Source organism: Fonsecaea multimorphosa, assembly GCF_000836435.1.
Source record: "Fonsecaea multimorphosa CBS 102226 unplaced genomic scaffold supercont1.15, whole genome shotgun sequence".
NCBI classification, from domain to species: domain Eukaryota; kingdom Fungi; phylum Ascomycota; class Eurotiomycetes; order Chaetothyriales; family Herpotrichiellaceae; genus Fonsecaea; species Fonsecaea multimorphosa.
The window spans coordinates 480,988-498,342 of record NW_015971649.1 but is presented as its reverse complement, the minus strand read 5'-3'; the positions used below and the strand labels follow the sequence as shown (position 1 = coordinate 498,342).

At 52.6% G+C, this 17,355-nt stretch overlaps 7 protein-coding genes across 7 annotated transcripts in view; 5 read left to right on the top strand and 2 right to left on the bottom strand.

Moving 5' to 3' along the window:
• Nucleotides 1–378: 378 nt before the first annotated feature.
• On the top strand, nt 379–2,295 carry Z520_07542 (uncharacterized protein; the record flags this gene model as incomplete). The annotated part of the gene is made up of 1 exon (XM_016778039.1): nt 379–2,295. The coding sequence occupies one exon, from the start codon at nt 379–381 to the stop codon at nt 2,293–2,295; it is 1,917 nt and encodes a 638-aa protein (XP_016630945.1).
• Nucleotides 2,296–3,038: 743 nt separating this feature from the next.
• Nucleotides 3,039–5,101, top strand: Z520_07541 (uncharacterized protein; the record flags this gene model as incomplete). Its single annotated transcript, XM_016778038.1, has 4 exons — nt 3,039–3,167; nt 3,217–3,299; nt 3,350–3,521; nt 3,620–5,101. 4 exons carry the CDS (start codon nt 3,039–3,041, stop codon nt 5,099–5,101), a joined length of 1,866 nt encoding a protein of 621 aa, XP_016630944.1.
• A 655-nt stretch (nt 5,102–5,756) lies between these two features.
• Z520_07540 (uncharacterized protein) lies at nt 5,757–6,770 on the bottom strand (the record flags this gene model as incomplete). The annotated part of the gene is made up of 3 exons (XM_016778037.1): nt 5,757–6,050; nt 6,107–6,488; nt 6,547–6,770. The coding sequence occupies 3 exons, from the start codon at nt 6,768–6,770 to the stop codon at nt 5,757–5,759; spliced, it is 900 nt and encodes a 299-aa protein (XP_016630943.1).
• Nucleotides 6,771–7,564: 794 nt separating this feature from the next.
• On the top strand, nt 7,565–9,745 carry Z520_07539 (uncharacterized protein; the record flags this gene model as incomplete). The annotated part of the gene is made up of 1 exon (XM_016778036.1): nt 7,565–9,745. The coding sequence occupies one exon, from the start codon at nt 7,565–7,567 to the stop codon at nt 9,743–9,745; it is 2,181 nt and encodes a 726-aa protein (XP_016630942.1).
• Nucleotides 9,746–11,360: 1,615 nt separating this feature from the next.
• On the top strand, nt 11,361–13,083 carry Z520_07538 (uncharacterized protein; the record flags this gene model as incomplete). The annotated part of the gene is made up of 3 exons (XM_016778035.1): nt 11,361–11,483; nt 11,547–12,593; nt 12,658–13,083. 3 exons carry the CDS (start codon nt 11,361–11,363, stop codon nt 13,081–13,083), a joined length of 1,596 nt encoding a protein of 531 aa, XP_016630941.1.
• A 1,849-nt stretch (nt 13,084–14,932) lies between these two features.
• Z520_07537 (uncharacterized protein) lies at nt 14,933–15,855 on the top strand (the record flags this gene model as incomplete). The annotated part of the gene is made up of 3 exons (XM_016778034.1): nt 14,933–15,333; nt 15,397–15,413; nt 15,491–15,855. 3 exons carry the CDS (start codon nt 14,933–14,935, stop codon nt 15,853–15,855), a joined length of 783 nt encoding a protein of 260 aa, XP_016630940.1.
• Nucleotides 15,856–16,856: 1,001 nt separating this feature from the next.
• Z520_07536 (uncharacterized protein) overlaps nt 16,857–17,355 on the bottom strand; it is a gene marked incomplete at both ends in the record, with an annotated part of 861 nt that continues 362 nt past the window's right edge. The window contains one exon of the mRNA XM_016778033.1: nt 16,857–17,272. Coding sequence (XP_016630939.1) covers nt 16,857–17,272 — 416 coding nt within the window. The remainder of the gene's footprint in view (nt 17,273–17,355) is intronic.

Genomic DNA, 17,355 nt, shown 5'->3' with positions numbered 1-17,355 from the left:
AAAGCGAAGCCTTGCTTAGATCATGGCTCATACAGGTCCTGTGCTTGGGTGTTATTTTGCGGGAGAAAGTGTGGCCAGCGGGCTTTGTCATTCAGCGAAGTTGTGCCGGATCCGAGCCCTTACGACGGAGATGAACGGTGCAGATTTGTGAGTTCAATGAGGAATGATCTGTCTTTGGGTCTCTGAAGCTTTGACGAATAGCCTCCGGGAGGAGCTGCCAGTCCCACAGCACAGAGACCCTTTCCTGAGCAGCCTCGCTTTTCATTCCGGCGAACGCCCAGAGGCATATTCCCCCAACCACGTCAATAGGCTCATGATGCTGACGCACCTGACCTTGGGCTCTATGTAGTCCGACACCATCGGTCTGATCTCAACATCATGGAGAGAACGAACTCCAGGAGACGCAAAGCTGGAATTTTGAAAGCAGACAACACTCATGGCGTCGTCAGTTCAGCCCCTAAGGACCAATTTGCAGCACCTCTCCAGGCGCCGTCCTGGGGGTTCAGAACGGCTGGATTTATCTCTGGCTTGGTTCTTCTGCTCATAGTGTCAGCAGTGCTTCTCAATCGACTTGCAAAGGATTCATTGCTGCTTAGAGGCCTCCAGAAAACGCTATGGGGGCCTGGCTTGCAGGATCAAACACAGACCGCTGGCGATATTGCAATAAGACTCCACCCCGATAACCATATTGGCCGCCCGCCAACAACACTGACTTTCAGTTGGGAGATCACCAAGGGCTTTAGATACCCAGATGGTGTCCGCAAAGAGGTATACCTCATCAACGGCCAACTCCCAGGCGAGACGATTGAGGCTCGCTCAGGCGATCGAATCATTGTCAACGTCACCAATCTTCTGAGCGACGAGGGTCTTGCTATACACTGGCATGGATTAATGATGAAAGGTGCGAACAACATGGACGGCGCAGTTGGTTTAACTCAGGACCCCATCCCAGAAGGCGAAAGCTACTTATACAATTTCACCATCGCCGAGGAAGAATTCGGCACGTTCTGGTACCATGGCCACGAAAAGACACAGCGCGACGACGGGCTCTATGGCGGTCTTGTGGTTCATCGACCGCTCGATCAGCTCAACGAGAAAGAAATATATCGCTATGATGAGGAAATCTTGCTGCTGGTAGGTGATTGGTATCACCGACCAAGCACTGAAGTGCTCCGCTGGTACATGAATTCTCGGTCTTTTGGAAACGAGCCAGTGCCTGACTCTCTGGTCGTCAACGGGAAGGGAGATTTTTCCTGCGACATGGCGGTCCCTGCAAGGCCCGTGGACTGTATCCCGTTCAGCGAAAGGAGTCATCACCCTTTCCTACAACTCGGAAATGGCAGGATCTACCGTCTTCGTTTGATCAATACCGGCTCCCTTACTGGTTTCTCGATGAGGATGCACAACGCCAGCTTCTCTCCTTTCCAGGTCGATGGTGGTCACGAGATCCGTATGGCAGAGGCTCAAGGCGTGGGGATCGTTTATCCCGGAGAGCGCGTGGATGTAATCCTCCAGACCGGAGCACCTGACAGGCAATCTTATCTTGAGATCGAAATGGACGATGAGAACTTCAAGTACCCAAATCCGGCCCTCGATCCATTACAGAAGTTCCCGGTCAAAGTAGGATCAGAATCGACCGGCCAAAAACAATTCCTGAAACCGGAGCTCGAGTACTACAACCTCCAGGCGGCCGTGCCCAACTACAGTCTTCCGATTCCGTGGTCAGACGAGCCGTGGAAGTTTGTCGTCTATACCACAACACTCAAACTGGCCAGGCACCACAATATCCCCATGGGGTTCATCAATCACACCAGTTGGTCACCCCAATCGCCACCGTTGCTTTCCCTGGCTCGGGCACAGTATGACCAAAACCAGCTGTCGCCTCACATCCCTTTGGCCAAGGACGATGCTGCCATCGCTGATGGTTCTGCTGGATGGGTCGAAATTGTCATCAATAATCTCGACGATGGTGGCCACCCATTCCATCTACATGGTTACTCCTTCTATGTTGTCTCTGTGTTCCCACCTCCAATTCCTTGGAGTAGTGAGAAGCCGCCGTTCACCGCTGGGGGAACGGGCATGTACAACTACAATCCGTTCGACACCCCAACACCAGACTCGCCGGCCGGCCCATACAATTTAGCGAACCCTATCATCAAGGACACGGTCTTTGTTCCCCAAAGAGGCTACGTCGTAATCAGGTTTCGAGCCGACAACAAGGGTACCTGGATGATGCACTGTCATGTCGGATGGCACTTGGGAAGTGGAATGGCTATGAGCTGGGAGATTAGTTGACATGTTCACTGGTTCACCCTTTGCTGTTTTTGGTTTTCGGACACCTCGGCGACATTCAAGACCCATTTTAGTCCATATCGGCATCCAGCATCGATCACAAAGTGGGCGTCAATCCGTTCAGTCCACTCTTGCAAAAGAAGAAATCCCCTTGACGATGCACCGGCACCTACTTGATGCAGGGCAATTGACCAAGGACGCCACGCTGGAAGTCCTTGCCCATTGGTTGTAATCTTAAAGGATTCAAATGGCCTTCCTGTTGCTGTCAAACGGCCGATCGAAGCTTGCTGCGTGGATGTCCGCTAAGTTGGGCAAGCGAATGATGCTTGGCTCCGCCACAACGTGTCTGCATATCTGGCAATCTAGACACCAACAACCTTGCATATCCTGCACAGAGCAGATCCTGGCTCCACGACATTTTCCCATCGTCACATCGCGCACCCTTCGACTTCCTTCAGCTGCTCGGTAAGGTGACTTCGGCATGAAGCCCGCAGCCTCGTCCTTGGCCTGTATGGTATCGCGAGGGGCAATTGAGAGCACCACGTGCACGGGAGGTACATTCATGCTTTCCAATTGAGCCTTGTTGATAGGTCGTTGCAGCTCCGTGTGCGGACAGACAACGATGAATTGAACGGAATAGCCCTCGTAAGGGACAAGACTAGGATGAACGCTATATAGCATCTCCCCCCGCACGTCTCGAGTGATAGACGGGCTTGAGCGTTCCAGCAACAATTACAACAGCCACCATGCGGTTACCCTCTTGCTTGTACGCTGTGCTTGCCACAGGCTTCCTCGGAAGCAGGGTGTACGCGGACTCTCTGGCAAGCATCGATCATGTTGTTCTATTCATGCAGGAGAATCGAGCCTTTGACCATGTACGGAAAGGACACTGATCGACGAGACTTTTTGCTTATATCTCAGCAGTACTTTGGCACCATGGCCGGCATTCGAGGCTTTTCAGATCCCAACGTTCAGATAAACCCCGATGGCAAGTCCGTGTGGTATCAGTAAGTAAGATGTTATTGATAGTGATGAGCTTCAGCTGAGACAGATCTAGGAAAGTGAACAAGACCATGACCACAAGGGCTGACTACTTACTCCCATTCTACCTCAATGAACTGGGCGGTCACTGGCTGAATGCGACTCAATGCATGGACGCAGGGTCCAACGGGTATGAGGAGAACCATCTGGCCTACAATTTTGGCCTCAACGACCATTGGGCCCTTAATGTGAGTTCTGAATAGCTAAGTTCTGTTCGGACAGGATACCACATGTGTTCCTGTTCTTGGTCTGTTCGCTTTCACTGACACAGCCCCCTCAACAACAGAACACACCGTGGAGTTGGGGGTACTACAAGAGGAGCGATCTTCCCGTCCAGTTTGCGCTTGCTGAAGGTTGGACGATCGGTGACATGTACCAAGAAAGCGTGATAGCCTCGACCAACCCGAACCGTGTGACCTGGGTTAGTGGCTCGATAGCGGTTCCTGGATCGCCCCAGACGGCCAATGAAGGCGGTGTCTACATCGACAACAACGAAGTGCCTGGCTGTGAAGCACCAGGCTTGAATTGCTATCCGCTTTCCTGGGAAACGACACCCGAGATCTATCAGAAAGCCGGTGTTACATGGCAATTGTATCAGGACCTCGACAACTTCGATGATAATCCTCTGGCATGGTTCAAACAATATCAGACGGCGAAGAACGGTACCATCCTCCATCAGCGCGGGATGTCCTACCTTGGCCTCCAGGACTTCTACGACCACGCTGCGAATGGCACCTTGCCAATGATTTCCTACATTGTTGGCCCGACTGAGCTCTCGGAGCATCCGCCATATTCTCCCCACGACGGAGCATGGCTCCAGCAGCAGGTGGTCAACGCCGTCACCAAGGGCAAGAACTGGAACACCACTGCTCTGATCATCAGCTACGACGAGACCGGCGGCTGGGGCGACCACGTGTCCCCTTACCACTCACCCAACGGGACAGCGGGCGAGTGGCTTGAGGATCCGTACGGTCTGTTTGGTTACACATTCTCGGGCCCTGGTTTCCGTCTCCCGTTCTACATCATCTCGCCGTGGACGCGCGGCGGTAACGTCTTCACCGAGAAATGCGATCACAACTCCCAGATCATGTTTCTCGAAAAGTGGTTGGCAGCTAAGGGCTACAAGAACGTGACGACGAACCAGATGCCTGCCTGGCGGCGTGCCCATATGTCCGACTTGACCGCAGCATTCGATTTCAGCAGTTCCAACACCTCCATTCCTGTCATCCCACTGGCGAAGACGCCACACAAAGATAGCAAGGGCGTCTGGGACGGCTCGTCCTACTGCGAGGCGCAATATGCCGTCCAGCGTCCCCCTGTTCCTTACGGCAACCAGACCGAAGAGACCTCCCTTGTATCGGAACAGGGATTCAAGGCCGTGCGCGGCTATCTTACCGAGGGCCGCTATCTCACTTTTGAGTCGTCGGGCTATGCACTCTCCAACCCCGGCGGCCAAGCCACGCACTTCAATGCGACAAAAGCGACGGCTTCTCACTCTAACCCGGCCCAGCGCTGGGTCATCCACGAGACCGCCACGGATAGTCGAATGTACACCATCAGCAGCGCGGTCGACGGACGCTACATGGGCGCCAACATGGAGTTGGTCAACAAGACCTCCGCGATGGTGCACAGTATCCCCTACCTCGGAGGTGGTAAGGGCTATAACTTGGTGAACAGCCAGGGGATGTTCATGACCATTAACGCCACGGGGAAATTGTCGATGGGTTCGTCCGCTGCGCAGCCTTTTGACATTTATAGCGTCACTTGATAGCTCGTTCGAAGGTTCCAGCTTTCAGGCAGGTTTAGACAAGGGTTTGATGCTGAGAGAAGTAACATAGACGCAACGCTCTCGGGTGTGGAATGTAGATAAAATCTAGCCCTCGGCACCACCTACCTACCTCTGTGACCGTCAGGGGATTTGAAGACTTCTTGCTGCGCCGAAAGGTGGACTGGTAGGTAGAGAAGATCGCCTCGGAACATAAAATCACAATGGTTCCTTAACACATTGGGCCGTCGATAACCTATTGAACCAGCTGTCCAATGACTCCAGCAAGTATGAGCATCTCATTACATTACATACGTGCCACGAGCTCGATAAACTGGCCCAGCCTGGGGTTAAACAGCTGAGATCCACCCCCGGATATTATATTCCAGGGGAACTTTCAGAACCCGCCACCCAAGCCTCCCTTGGCTCATTCTAGCTTTGAAAAAAGAACAAAACTCAAAACCACCTTCATCAAGCAATCGGCTATTTCCGAAAGCTAGCCCCCATAGCGCGAGTGCTCTTCGTACATCAGCCGTGCAGGCGATTTGAACGGCAGATGCGTAAAGGATTGGTGCGATCATGGTATTTCACTTCTCAATTTGCAAAGGTTATACCACCGAGCCCAAGTCGACAGCCGTGCGTGACCCGTGGCAATAGTTTACCATAGGTGGGACATTAGGTGTGCTATCGCGAGGGCAAATCCTATTCGCAGCGAACTTGCGGGACTTGCAACAACGACATTACTTCCAGAAGTTGGCTTGCTGGTGGCAGGAGTGGCTGGACTCGTCTGTGTGCTCCGTGTGCTCTGGGCAGTGGCAGTACTAGCTACGGTCTGCGAAGACGGCGGAGCTGGCGTCTGTGCTGCGGATGGTGATGTTGAAGTACTGCCAGCCAGACCAGCTAGTGCAGGCGCAGTCGCCGCAGTGATCAACTGATCATTGCTGTAAGTCGTCTATGATACGCCATCAGTCTGTCATTCACATCCCAGTATCACAGAAGTTAACTCACACCACAAATTGAGAACAAGGCTATGTCAGTCAAGACCGCACTACGGCCAAAACAGCTGGTCGAGACGTCGTACAAGCACACCGAGGCAAGTGAAAGGAGGTCGGTGGAACAGGCACAGTTCAAGAACGAGGACGCTGTAGCTGAGGGGTCAAGGTCAAAGCAGGCCGATTCTGCGGCCGACCATACCGCGCAGGATGTGGTATAATCTTCACAAAAGGCATTTGTACCCGGCGGAACTGTTGTTGTTGGAGTGCTAAGGACAGGAGTGGTCGGCGTAAAGGTGATATATGTGCTGCACCAGGTATGCCAGTCCGCGAGCAGATCGCGGGCGTAGTAGTCGAATTGGTCGTTGAGGTAGCAGAGACGCATTTCGCTCTCGCAACTGTCCCGCTTTTTCTCAGTCCGAGTTTCTGGGGAGTGAAGAACAAATGGCCACCTACTCCACGATGTTGTTGAGAACAGCCTGCTTACAGAAGCATTCTTGAATGAAGGCAGTGGCTTTTGGGTTCGCGAAGCATGAGGAATCGGTGGCCGCAAGCTCATTGCACGCTGTTAACGATGTGATGCCAGCCTGCGACTGACATCCATATAGGCCGACGCCCTGTCCTCTAGCAGTGGAAATCGTGAAAACAGCAAGGGCTGTTACATATATCAAGAAGGTCATGATGATGACTGGGCCCAAAGAATGACCAGATGGGCGTGGCAGAGGTTTGAGGAAGGAGAGGTCTTGAGAAGTGGATGGGAAGAGGACCGGCGTTCTTGTGCTCGGAAACACTGGTGCAGGCACGTCTCTTGATAGACTGCAATTCCGCATCACAAGGGGTCATTCCGCACCTCCCCATTGTCTCACACATTGAGAACAGGATGAGGCTCTACCCGGTTATCCGGCCATGCTGTCGTTGACCGGGAAGTCTGCCTTCTCGTATCAGGCGAGCACTAGGGCAGCATCTCCGCCTGAAAAGGGCAGAGATTGGCTCTTTCGAACAAGAAGTGTGCGTCTCCACATACCAAATTCATTCCCCACAGCCGCTCTAGATTTGGAGCTGAACATCAAGTCTGAAAACACCTGCAAGCCACAACTTTTCGGGCCCTGCGTTGGGCTCTATTTGGCCCAACCAGGCAGGGAATGCCGGGCATCCTTATCCTATGTGGCGGAGCTGAACCAATGTGTTGCATGGCCACTAGTCCCTTGTCCAGAGTGCAGTCAAGTTTGTATCTCAGCCTGATGCGAAAGCTGGCCGAGTTGGTCGTGGTGCATTAGTCGCTGGTGGCGCTCGCAGAATCAAGCATGCCAGGCAAATGCTAGGCGAATGCTTAAGCACCAGCCTGAACATCACATGGTAATCACTGATCTCCACGGCAATGAGTGCTCCTCTGGCTCCTTGTGCAGACAGGCAATCTTCCCTTCCTGTTGCATTCCCAGAGCAGAATTCAACGAGGTGCTTACAGACGTCAAATATGTCGGAAACCTCGAAGATCACTTCACAACCTGTTGCTCACAATAGGCTCAAAGGTTGGCTAGGCCGCGAACGACGACGTGTCAAGAGCTCGCCCACGGAGGAGAACACGCCAAATTGGAATGACTGGAAGTCGTGGAAGATTGAACGAAGCACATTGCTCATCTTCTCAGTTGTCAATCTCGCGTTCATTGGCGGCATCATAACGTTGATTGCACTGTCCAACATCAAACACGGCTTTGTTGGTGTCCAGAATACTTCCAAAACAGTCGCCGGAGTCGACTGGAGAATCAGTCTGACGTGGACGACTTTACCCTCGTTAATCTTCCAGATATACGGACTCTGCGTTGCGGCTGTGGTCGATGCTTTCGGGTTTCGGCAGCCTTTCATTGAGCTTGCCCGCGATGGAGGAGTCGTCGCCAGAAAGACGATTGCCTTGGACTACGGGTCCTTTTTCCCGGTCAAGCGCGAATACAAAGCTTGGCGCAATGGACATTGGCATCTCTTCGTTGCCTTCACGCTATCGCAGATCCTCCGAGTCGGTCTTGGTCCGCTAGCGGCACACATGCTGGTCGAGAAAGCATATCTCAACAACAAGACCGTGTCATTGCTGCAGGATTCTTCCTTTTACTCCACAACCAGCCTCAGCGAACCGATTAATTGGGATCTCTCGCCCGTCATAGGTGCTGCATCATCAACGCTGGTGTATGGTGGCAGCTATCCAAGGTGGTCCAACGGAACTCATCTCTTCCTGAACTTCTCGTCTCCCCAGTTGCCACGCGGCAATGTCTCTCAGCCGGGCATCGTGGCTGCGACACAGGCGTATTTTGCAAGGCTTGAATGTCAAGACGTGACGGATGATGTTGGCGCCCACATGATTCGCATCGAGGACAGTTCTAATGGTAACGGGGGAACATGGTGGCTGAATGGTACCGACCATGGCTGCTACTGGAGTACGAACTTCCAAATCTCCAATGGCTTCACGACATACTTAAAGACTTGTTCAAACGTTACATGCGGAGCCTATGGTAGTTCGCTTTACAGCGGGCGTCTGATAATCATTGGCGCTACCAATGTGAACTTCAAAAAAACCTTGCCCACCGTCATCAGCTGCATACCGACATACTGGAACTCGCAGGGACAGATCAACATGACCCTCGATCAGGATTCCCGAAATCCCATCTTTTGGTTCAGGGCAAACGCGACCACAGAGCTTAGGCCTCAATGGTGGGATTCCTTTGAGTCGCAACTGAATCAAGTTACATCCATCGACACGACCCTTGCAGGAGGGACACAAGCCGACTCTGCCACCGACTTTGGGAGGGTGATCTTGGACAACGCGCGCCTCATCGACACAGAGAAAGCATTGAGTGGAGAAGTTCTCACGAAGTCCTCGCAGCAGGTATTCGCAACCGTGTACTCGCTCCTGGTCAATGATTTTATGATCCGACACAAGCAGACACCCACCTCTCTCAGCGGCCAGTTGACCTATAGTACGAACCGACTTTTTGTTTATAACATCATTATCTCCATCATACTTGGATTATTGCTCGCTGTCGCCGCAATGCTCATCCTCATCATCCAATATACAGCAAGCCACTGCTCGATGCTCCTCGAGGAGCCGATCGGGATCATTGGGTACGCCGGGCTGCTGGTAGACAGCGTCGTCAACAAGATCGCGGCGGCAATCCGTGCCGGAGCAAACTACCAAGGCAAAACCAGAAAGGACGCCATGACGGTCCTCGATGCACGAGATGGGACAGATCCCATGTTCGTTGCCACGTACCAGGGCGACCAGCGGGCAACTCGCATCGCACTGCAGCCTTTGGCCTCGGAGAATCAATTCATCGAGCAGCATTTCCCAACGAGTGGAAATGGTCATGTCCAACCACCAGCACAACCAGAGGGTGGGGATCTACCAGAGCCCCAAAATCCCGCATCGTCAGGGTCTCATGGTATCGATCAACAACGGCAACGGAATGCCGATGCAGCGCAACCTCGCGATTCCACCCAAGCAGAACCCCAAGCGGTCCATCAAACGCAGACACGCGATGACGACACGACGGAAGCTCGATCTGCTTCAAAAGCCCATCCACAGGACCCAGTTGAACCAGAGCCGAACGTGCAGCCGGAGCCACATGATGCTGCGCGGTCTTTATCACAACCCGCAGCAGCCGGATGATGCCATCTCTCGAGAGAGGGCACAGTGAGAATCGCAAATTATAAACATGGTCTTCTCTCTTTGCTCATGATTGGGTCTGAGTAGTGTCCTATGTTGAGAAGAGATTTGATCCATGCCTATCTAGGTACGAATTCCCTTTCCGTACATTTAGCGCCTTGTTTCTTTGGCAATGAAGTTAATGGAGGTTCTTTTACCTAAGCCTTTAACAAAGTTTACCTCAAGCTTTAACTAAGCTCTTAACTAACTTTACCTTCTAGGGCTGCTTACCCAATGCTGGGGAGAAAAGACACCAAATGGACGGAAGGAGAGATAGGGTTGAAGACTCGGACTTGGACTCGGACTCGGACTCAGACTCGCAGACATCGAGCCCTGACAGTGAGGCTTGACATCGCTGGCTCAGCCTCAGCGTGGCATTATTCGAATTTCTCGCCCGCAGGTGGCTTTCGCAAGCTGGTGAAGAAGTCTGTCTATACCCTGAGCTGGAGACGACCGTCCCCAACCCAGACACAGTCCCAAGCTATAGCAGGGAGTAGTATCGTTTCAAGTCTATCAGATATCCTGCGTCAGTTCAAGCCGCTTGAGACCACTGACTCGCTGCCATCGCTCCGCAAGGGCCAGGTACAGGTATTGTAGTGCAATAACTCGCGCGGGGAATACTACAGAAGCTAGCCTTGTTTAGGCATTTGGACTGTAATCAGGGTCCTTCTGTCCATTACTCATCCTGTTCCACTTTCCCACTCTCTGCATATCCACAAGTCCTGCAGTAGTAGCGGATTCATTAATTAGTACTGCAAAGTCGGCACCGAAGAGAGCGGCAACCCCATCTCTCCCGTCTCCGTCCCCGTGACCTTTCCGGCAAATTAAGTGTCGCCGTACTCGTATTGATATGGATCATACCGAGGTAGGTAGGCATAAAACCCCACCGCCCACCCAGCGTCGGAACCGACATTCCAAATCGACGAGTAGCGATCTTCGGAGCGACGTCGGTTGTAGGGCCAGCCTAGCGGCCGCACATGCTCAGCCTCGCCGGCCGAAGGAAAGCTAAAGCTTAGTGAGGCTCACTACCGTAGGCTCACAGCCACGATGGCGACGATAGCCGACCCACAACCGAACCATGAGAAATACAATACCATATGGGTGCCCTAGTGCCCAGGTAAAGGTCTCTCTATGACTTCATCCCAGGTGGACGGCCCTATTTTGCCAAGATACAGGGGTATGATGGTAACACAAACTACTGTAGGTATGTCAGCCCATCGAACAGGCACTCAAAAGGCCAACAGGGCTAGCTGGTCTAGCGGAATACCGCGCAACGCGTCTCGCATCAAGGTGGAGCTGCAGGGCTGGTGGGCACCAGAATTTGTAACAAGACTCGGGCAGGGTTGCTACATTACATACTTAACCGCCTTGACCTTTTGAGACAAGCATCAAGACTTGTTGATCCCCCCAGATATGAGTCAGCTTAACTTAACTGCCTTAGTACGTCGACGACATGCCCCTAATGGCTCCAGGGATTGAGGACACTGGGAAGACACAAATATCAGAGCAGCCCCTTCTTGAGCTTCTTCTACATGGGTCATCATTTCCAGGTATACGAACCTCAACCTTCACCAAAGCCATGCATGCAAGCTCCTCGTCGTCGACATCTCCGACTCAATCCTTCCCGCCCGGGTTTCGGTCGAGGCGATCTCATGCCAAATCTCGAAACGGCTGCTTGACGTGCAAGCAACGTCGGAAGAAAGTGAGCACATCACCATCTTCACTTGGGGCTATAGAGGTATATCAAGTCTGACACCGGTGGCAGTGCGACGAGAAGCGGCCATGTTGTACTCTCTGTGAAACGAGTCTGAGGACGTGCACGTATGCATCATCAGACCAGGGATCCTCTCGATCAGGCGAATCGACTGCTGTACCGTCGAGGTCATCGCTTCCGTCTCCCGTTCCATCGCCGCCCGGGTCATTTGGAGGTGGTCTCTCATGGGCTCAGCCGACAGAACAACAGCTCTCTAGGTCACCGGTGGCCAGCAGCGGCCAAGGCAGCATCATCGACGATGCCAACCCCTACAACATCACAAACTCGGACCTCTACTTCCATTTTCTGCACCATACCTGCAGGGCCGCCCCAAGCTGGCAAAAGGACCGGCTCCTCCTTCAAGTCGGGATCGCCAAGCTGGCGCTCGACAACGAACTGGCTTCACACGCAGTCCTGGCGCTCGCGGCCGCCTGTCTGTGCTGCGACACGATGGCTCAGGCGGACGCCGATCCCGAGAAAGTGCGCCACATCCTCGACCTGGGCCTGGAGCACCACACGCTGGCGCTCGAGCAGATGCGGACCATGACGTCGCATCCGCGCGAGTCGGACACGCAACCCCTGCTCGCCAGCGCGCTGGTGATTGTGCCCTTCGCACTGGCCTTCCAACACATTCAGCACTGGGTGGTTCGCGCCAGGGGGTTGCCGCAACAGGACGCCGACCTCGTGACGCCCCGGGACATGATCCTGCTTCTGAGAGGGATCCGCACGACCATCGTCGCGCTGAACTCCAACCTCGTCGAAAATGGGGGCTCAAAGCCTAAGTCGTTCTGGGACACGATGCTGTCGTCCCAGCCGGTCGACCCGACCGAAGCCCCAACTATGCCCGAGCGCCTTCACACCATGTATCCTATTCTGGCGTCGACATTCTACCAGGCTTCATGGCAACTGAAATGTAGGATTGAGGGTGCGCTCGCCAGTCCGCAGGTAGACGAGAAGATCGACTCCATCACAGAGACCTACGAGATCTTGAACGACATCATGTCCAGCACATTCCTGGACTGCCCGAGGAGCAAGATTCCGTTCGAATACGATTCCACTGTAAGTCCCCCCTCCCCGTCCTTTTGACCCCCGTTACCACACCGAGGTTAACACTCCGCAAAAGTTCTCTGTATCTCCCGACAGCCTCCTCGCACAGGCGCCCGGCTGGCTCCAAAACTTCATCCTGCAACGACCACGGCCCTCGCACGCGGAGCCTCTGTCCCGCTCGTTTTTCGCCTTCTTCTCCAGCGCGCCACAGACGTATATCGACCTGCTGCTCCCGCTTCTCGATCCCCGCACAGACGCCACAGAGGGCGACCGCGAGCTATCCACCGCTGAACTCCTGGCCCTGGACGTCTATGCCCATTGGCTGACCGTGATGCTCCTGTTGGAGAAGGAGGCGTGGTGGGTGGGCGACTTTCCGTTTGTGGCACTCCAGGGTCTGGTGTCGAGGTATGGGCACGGGTTCTCCAGCGCTTCTTCCTTGCAGCAGCAGTGGTGGCCGGCTGCCATGCTGGAGGTTGCTGCGCGCTTGAAACAGTGGAAGTAAAAACGAATCAGTTAGATACCCTGTAATCAAATTCTGTCTTTTAGAACCTTCCGAGCTAATATTTACGCCTTCCGTCCACGTCCATTTGGGGCTGTTTTTCCTCTTGACATTAAGGTAAACATACTTACCCAGAAGGTAAAGTTACAACTTACCTGGTAGTTAAGAGCTTAGCTGAAGATTTAAAGTGGATTTAGTTGAAAAACTTAGTTGAACGGGACCCCTTAATCTGATTACACGAAGAAGGGCCCAAAATGGGTAGCGGAATAGGAGATATTGTCAAAAGTGAAGGGGTTGACGTCCAGCCCCCTCTGAAATCATGTGACACTGATCACGTAATTTATCACGTGATCATCTGTATATCAGTATGGCGTCCGCCCAAAGGTAATTGCAATCCTCAAAGGGACCTTTCAACCTCAGTTTGACAATTAATAGGTCCGTCAGCTCTACGTCTACGAGTGATCGGGTTTCTAGCAGTTTGTTTGTAACGCAACGCTCTGATGATTTCTTTTCTATATCAGATTTCTGGTTCGACTACAGAGTCACCATTGCAACAAAAACCCGGTTCGGAAACTCTGTTCAGCCACATCGTCATTTCGTGCTCTTGGGACACTTCCTTTCTCGCCATGTTCAACCAGTGGACCTGCCAACCCATCTTGATGTAAGTTACTCGTGAAATGGGTATGTCTACATCCCAACTTGTTAGCTAAGCACAAGAGCTGGGGTGACCACGTCTTGTGGACCAGAGGAGCCATAGACGAACATTGTCGGTCTCGAGCAGGTTGGTAGCTAACCACCAATATCATGGGTCGCCTCAAGCGTGGTTTCTTCTTGGTTGAGGGTAAGCATTTCTTGTATCGTTTGGGTAGATTCTTCGATTTGACACCCTTGGCCGCACGAATCGGGCTTCGGCGCAGGGGTAGGGTGCAGCAGCCAGTCCTCGTCGGCGAATCTGATCGGCCGTGCCAGCAGGCTGGTGGGGAGGAGCAGAAGCAGCAGCGGCAGCGACAGGAGCTTCATGGTGAGATGGAAGATGGGAGCTTCACAATCAAGGAGAAAGACGAAAGACTGAAGTTGGCCCGTTACTGGACCAAACCCTATCAACGATTCTCGGAAAAGCTGCTGAGTAGTACCCGCCGAGGGTTTTGGCTGCCGTTATATATATTCGACGAGGAAAGGGTTCGTTGATCAAGGTAGTCAATCTCTGTTGGTACTGCATTTTGCACGCTACTCGACCCAAGCGACGTTGGGCACTCAGCACATGGGTCCTGCGAGTTCTTCGAGAGGAATCATACCAAGTGCCGTTCGTCCCGAAGTGCATAAGCCAACTCTTAAAACGGCTCGGGTAAAGCGTTGATCGCGGGAAGATGTGTCGATGTGTCACAGAAAGCGGTAGCGCCCGCTCGGACATGTACCCCCAAGTGGGTCATACATGTTCATCTGTACTTTTGAAGAAACGCAATTACTTTTTAGCGGTCAAAGAACAAAAGGACGCAGCCAGTCAGATACACATGTACCACATGTGCTGGCAATGCGGAGCGATCACGAGGTCCCCATGAATAATCAGACTACATTAGAAGTCCCGTAGTATGCCGTAGCAGTTCAGATGGGAAGGGATATTAAGCGATAGACAAAACTCTGTGCCCCATAACAATTCCAAGCGATGATGGCGAAGAAAATGATGGGAGATGTATGCCATTAGAGGTGCTGGCATTTATAAATCAACAAAATGGACCAGTCTCCCTAGGTTGCAATGAGGACCGAGTGTGCATTGAAAAACGTCTCGTAGCCACGGTTCTCAACCTTGACTTTTTCAGGCAACCAAGAAGGATACTTCCCCCCATCATTTGCAATGAACTGTGAACAGGGCGAGCTGGAGAAGCATAGTTTGCTCGGACAGACAGAGGACGGTTTAGCATATCATGTCCCCCGACGCGCCAACAACCGTCGTTTGTCGCAGCTGGGAAAGGCGCTACGATGGACGTGCCATTTTGTTCTGTGTGGCCTCTTGATCGCCAACGTCGTCTTGATGGGTCGAAAGCTATCCGGTCACCAGGCGGTCCACCGTGTCAATGCGATCGATGGAGCAACGGTTACGTATACGACCGCGAGATATGGACGGAACGTCGAGTATATGTCTCTCGACCACGAATTCGACCATTGGTGGCAATCGGAGGAGTCAGGACACAGCGGAGTCATCCGCTTGAATCCCGACGACATCCACGCTCTCCCTGTCTGGGGTGCAATCGGAATGTAAGTCGTACAATTGAATACCCATTTCTATGAGCCTTTGTGGTTGACCGCATTCCAAATCAGGTTTCACCAACTCCACTGTATGTGCTCTCAATTCCTCGACATTTTGCAGAAAACTGCAGCAAGGCAATAATTGACTTTTTTTGATCGTACACAGGTCTGACAGGCATCCGCAAAGCGCTCCAGCGTGCGAAAGCCGGTGAAGACATTGGGACAGACGACCATGATGACCCTCACTGGCCACACTGTTTCTGGTACTTGCGGCAGTCGATCCTATGTGCTGCCGACGACACGATAGAGATGAGTCATGGCTGGGACTCGGAAATTCAACCCAACGGGACCGTCGTCAGTATTCGAGTCGGGAGCATCGATGGCGGCACGGATCTACGGAGCTGTAGAAACTCCGACACGCTGTACAAGTTGAGAGCGGAGCGTGGCATGGTAGCTGAGCTGGCCAGGATACAGTTCATGAGGAAGAAGGCGCTCGGCGAATTGAACGCCACGGACGACACATCCATGTAGGGTCCTAGAACGCAAGCATTAGCTGATCTCTCCTTGTACGATGGCACTATGTCCCATCACGAAAAGCTCCTTGTCACCATGTCTGATCAATCCATCACATTTATCGTTGCATAACTGCCGAAACGCATTGGGTAGCGAGGTGATGTGATGTTGACTGACGTGCATGACCGTGCATCTAACCGAAGCCGGACCGTCGGCGATCGACAGGCCATTGAAGTACCGTTATATCGTTAAAGTCGTTAAAGTTTTGCTAACACTACCTAGGTAGTATGGAGAAGTCCAGATCCCCACTACAAAAGGACCGAAAAGCGGTCACGAGACGAAAACACCCATCGCATTCTTGTCCGTCACAAATGCCGCGTCCGTTATTCAAGCTGTCAATGGCTCATTCTCCCCAGCCGATGGTTGCTTTTCCAAGGAGAGTGAAGTCTCCGAGAGCTGTTCGTCAAGTTGTAGGCGACTCCACAGGCTGTGTTTGAGTCGTGAGCATCTAGCGTATGAATTCCTTCTTTCGTTTTCGTTTTCTTTTTCTTTTTGGTCCTCATGCTCTCTGAACAGCCTCACGATCTCTCTCCTGCTCTTTCGTAGCTAACAGCAGCTTTCTTTCGACAGTAGAAGACCGTCCGCTGCATCTCACAGTCTGACTACACAGCGTGCCACTTGGGACTTGGCCGAGAATTCAGAAGCAAATAGCTTGTCGTCTCAATAACCCACATAGGTCGTTCGCTGGCCCTCCCGCGGATGGCGGAGTTGATCGGGAAGCGATCGTCTTCCATTCAGACTCGTGATTGAGCGTGAACTCTCCTTACTTCTTCTCTTGTTACTTGCTCCAATGACATTCACGAGTGTATGCCACGACTGGAGGTTAATAGCTAGATTATTTTCAAGTTTGACTATAGTCAGGAACTCGCGTTGAACTATATCGTGACTAGCCAGAGGTTTGGCGGAGACAGCAGCTTTTTTCAGTGGCTTGCACGGTATTTTTCCGGATCAACAGCGAACTACCGAGCTGGATTTCTCTCCACCTGATCTCCAGGGCTGCTGTCCTCTTCAACGAGCGCCAGAACCCGCCGATCGACCTCGTCATTCATGTCCGTAGGTTGTTCAACCCCGTTAGTATCTTTCTTAGGTCTCCCTGTCCTCACTCCATCTTCAACGTAATGATCAAGAATTCGAAGATCCTCCTGCGGACGATAACCACGCTTTGTTGCCTTTTCGAAAATCCTCCTGGCCTGCGTGGCTGGCACTCGAATCAAGTTCTCAACTTGTTGCGGCGAAAATCCGACCGATAGTAATGTCAGCGTCTGGACTCGTTGAGCGACGGAGTATCGAACCCCTGTGTGGCCAGAAGCTTGTTCTCGAGTCAGAGGTCTTTGAGTCCGCGGCCCGGGAATTTCGCGTTCACCACAGGCTTGTGCTGCATTATATCAGTCAAAAGGCATGGAGTACAACATTTAGAAATAACCAGAGAAAACCAAAAAAAAAAAAAAAAAAAAAAAA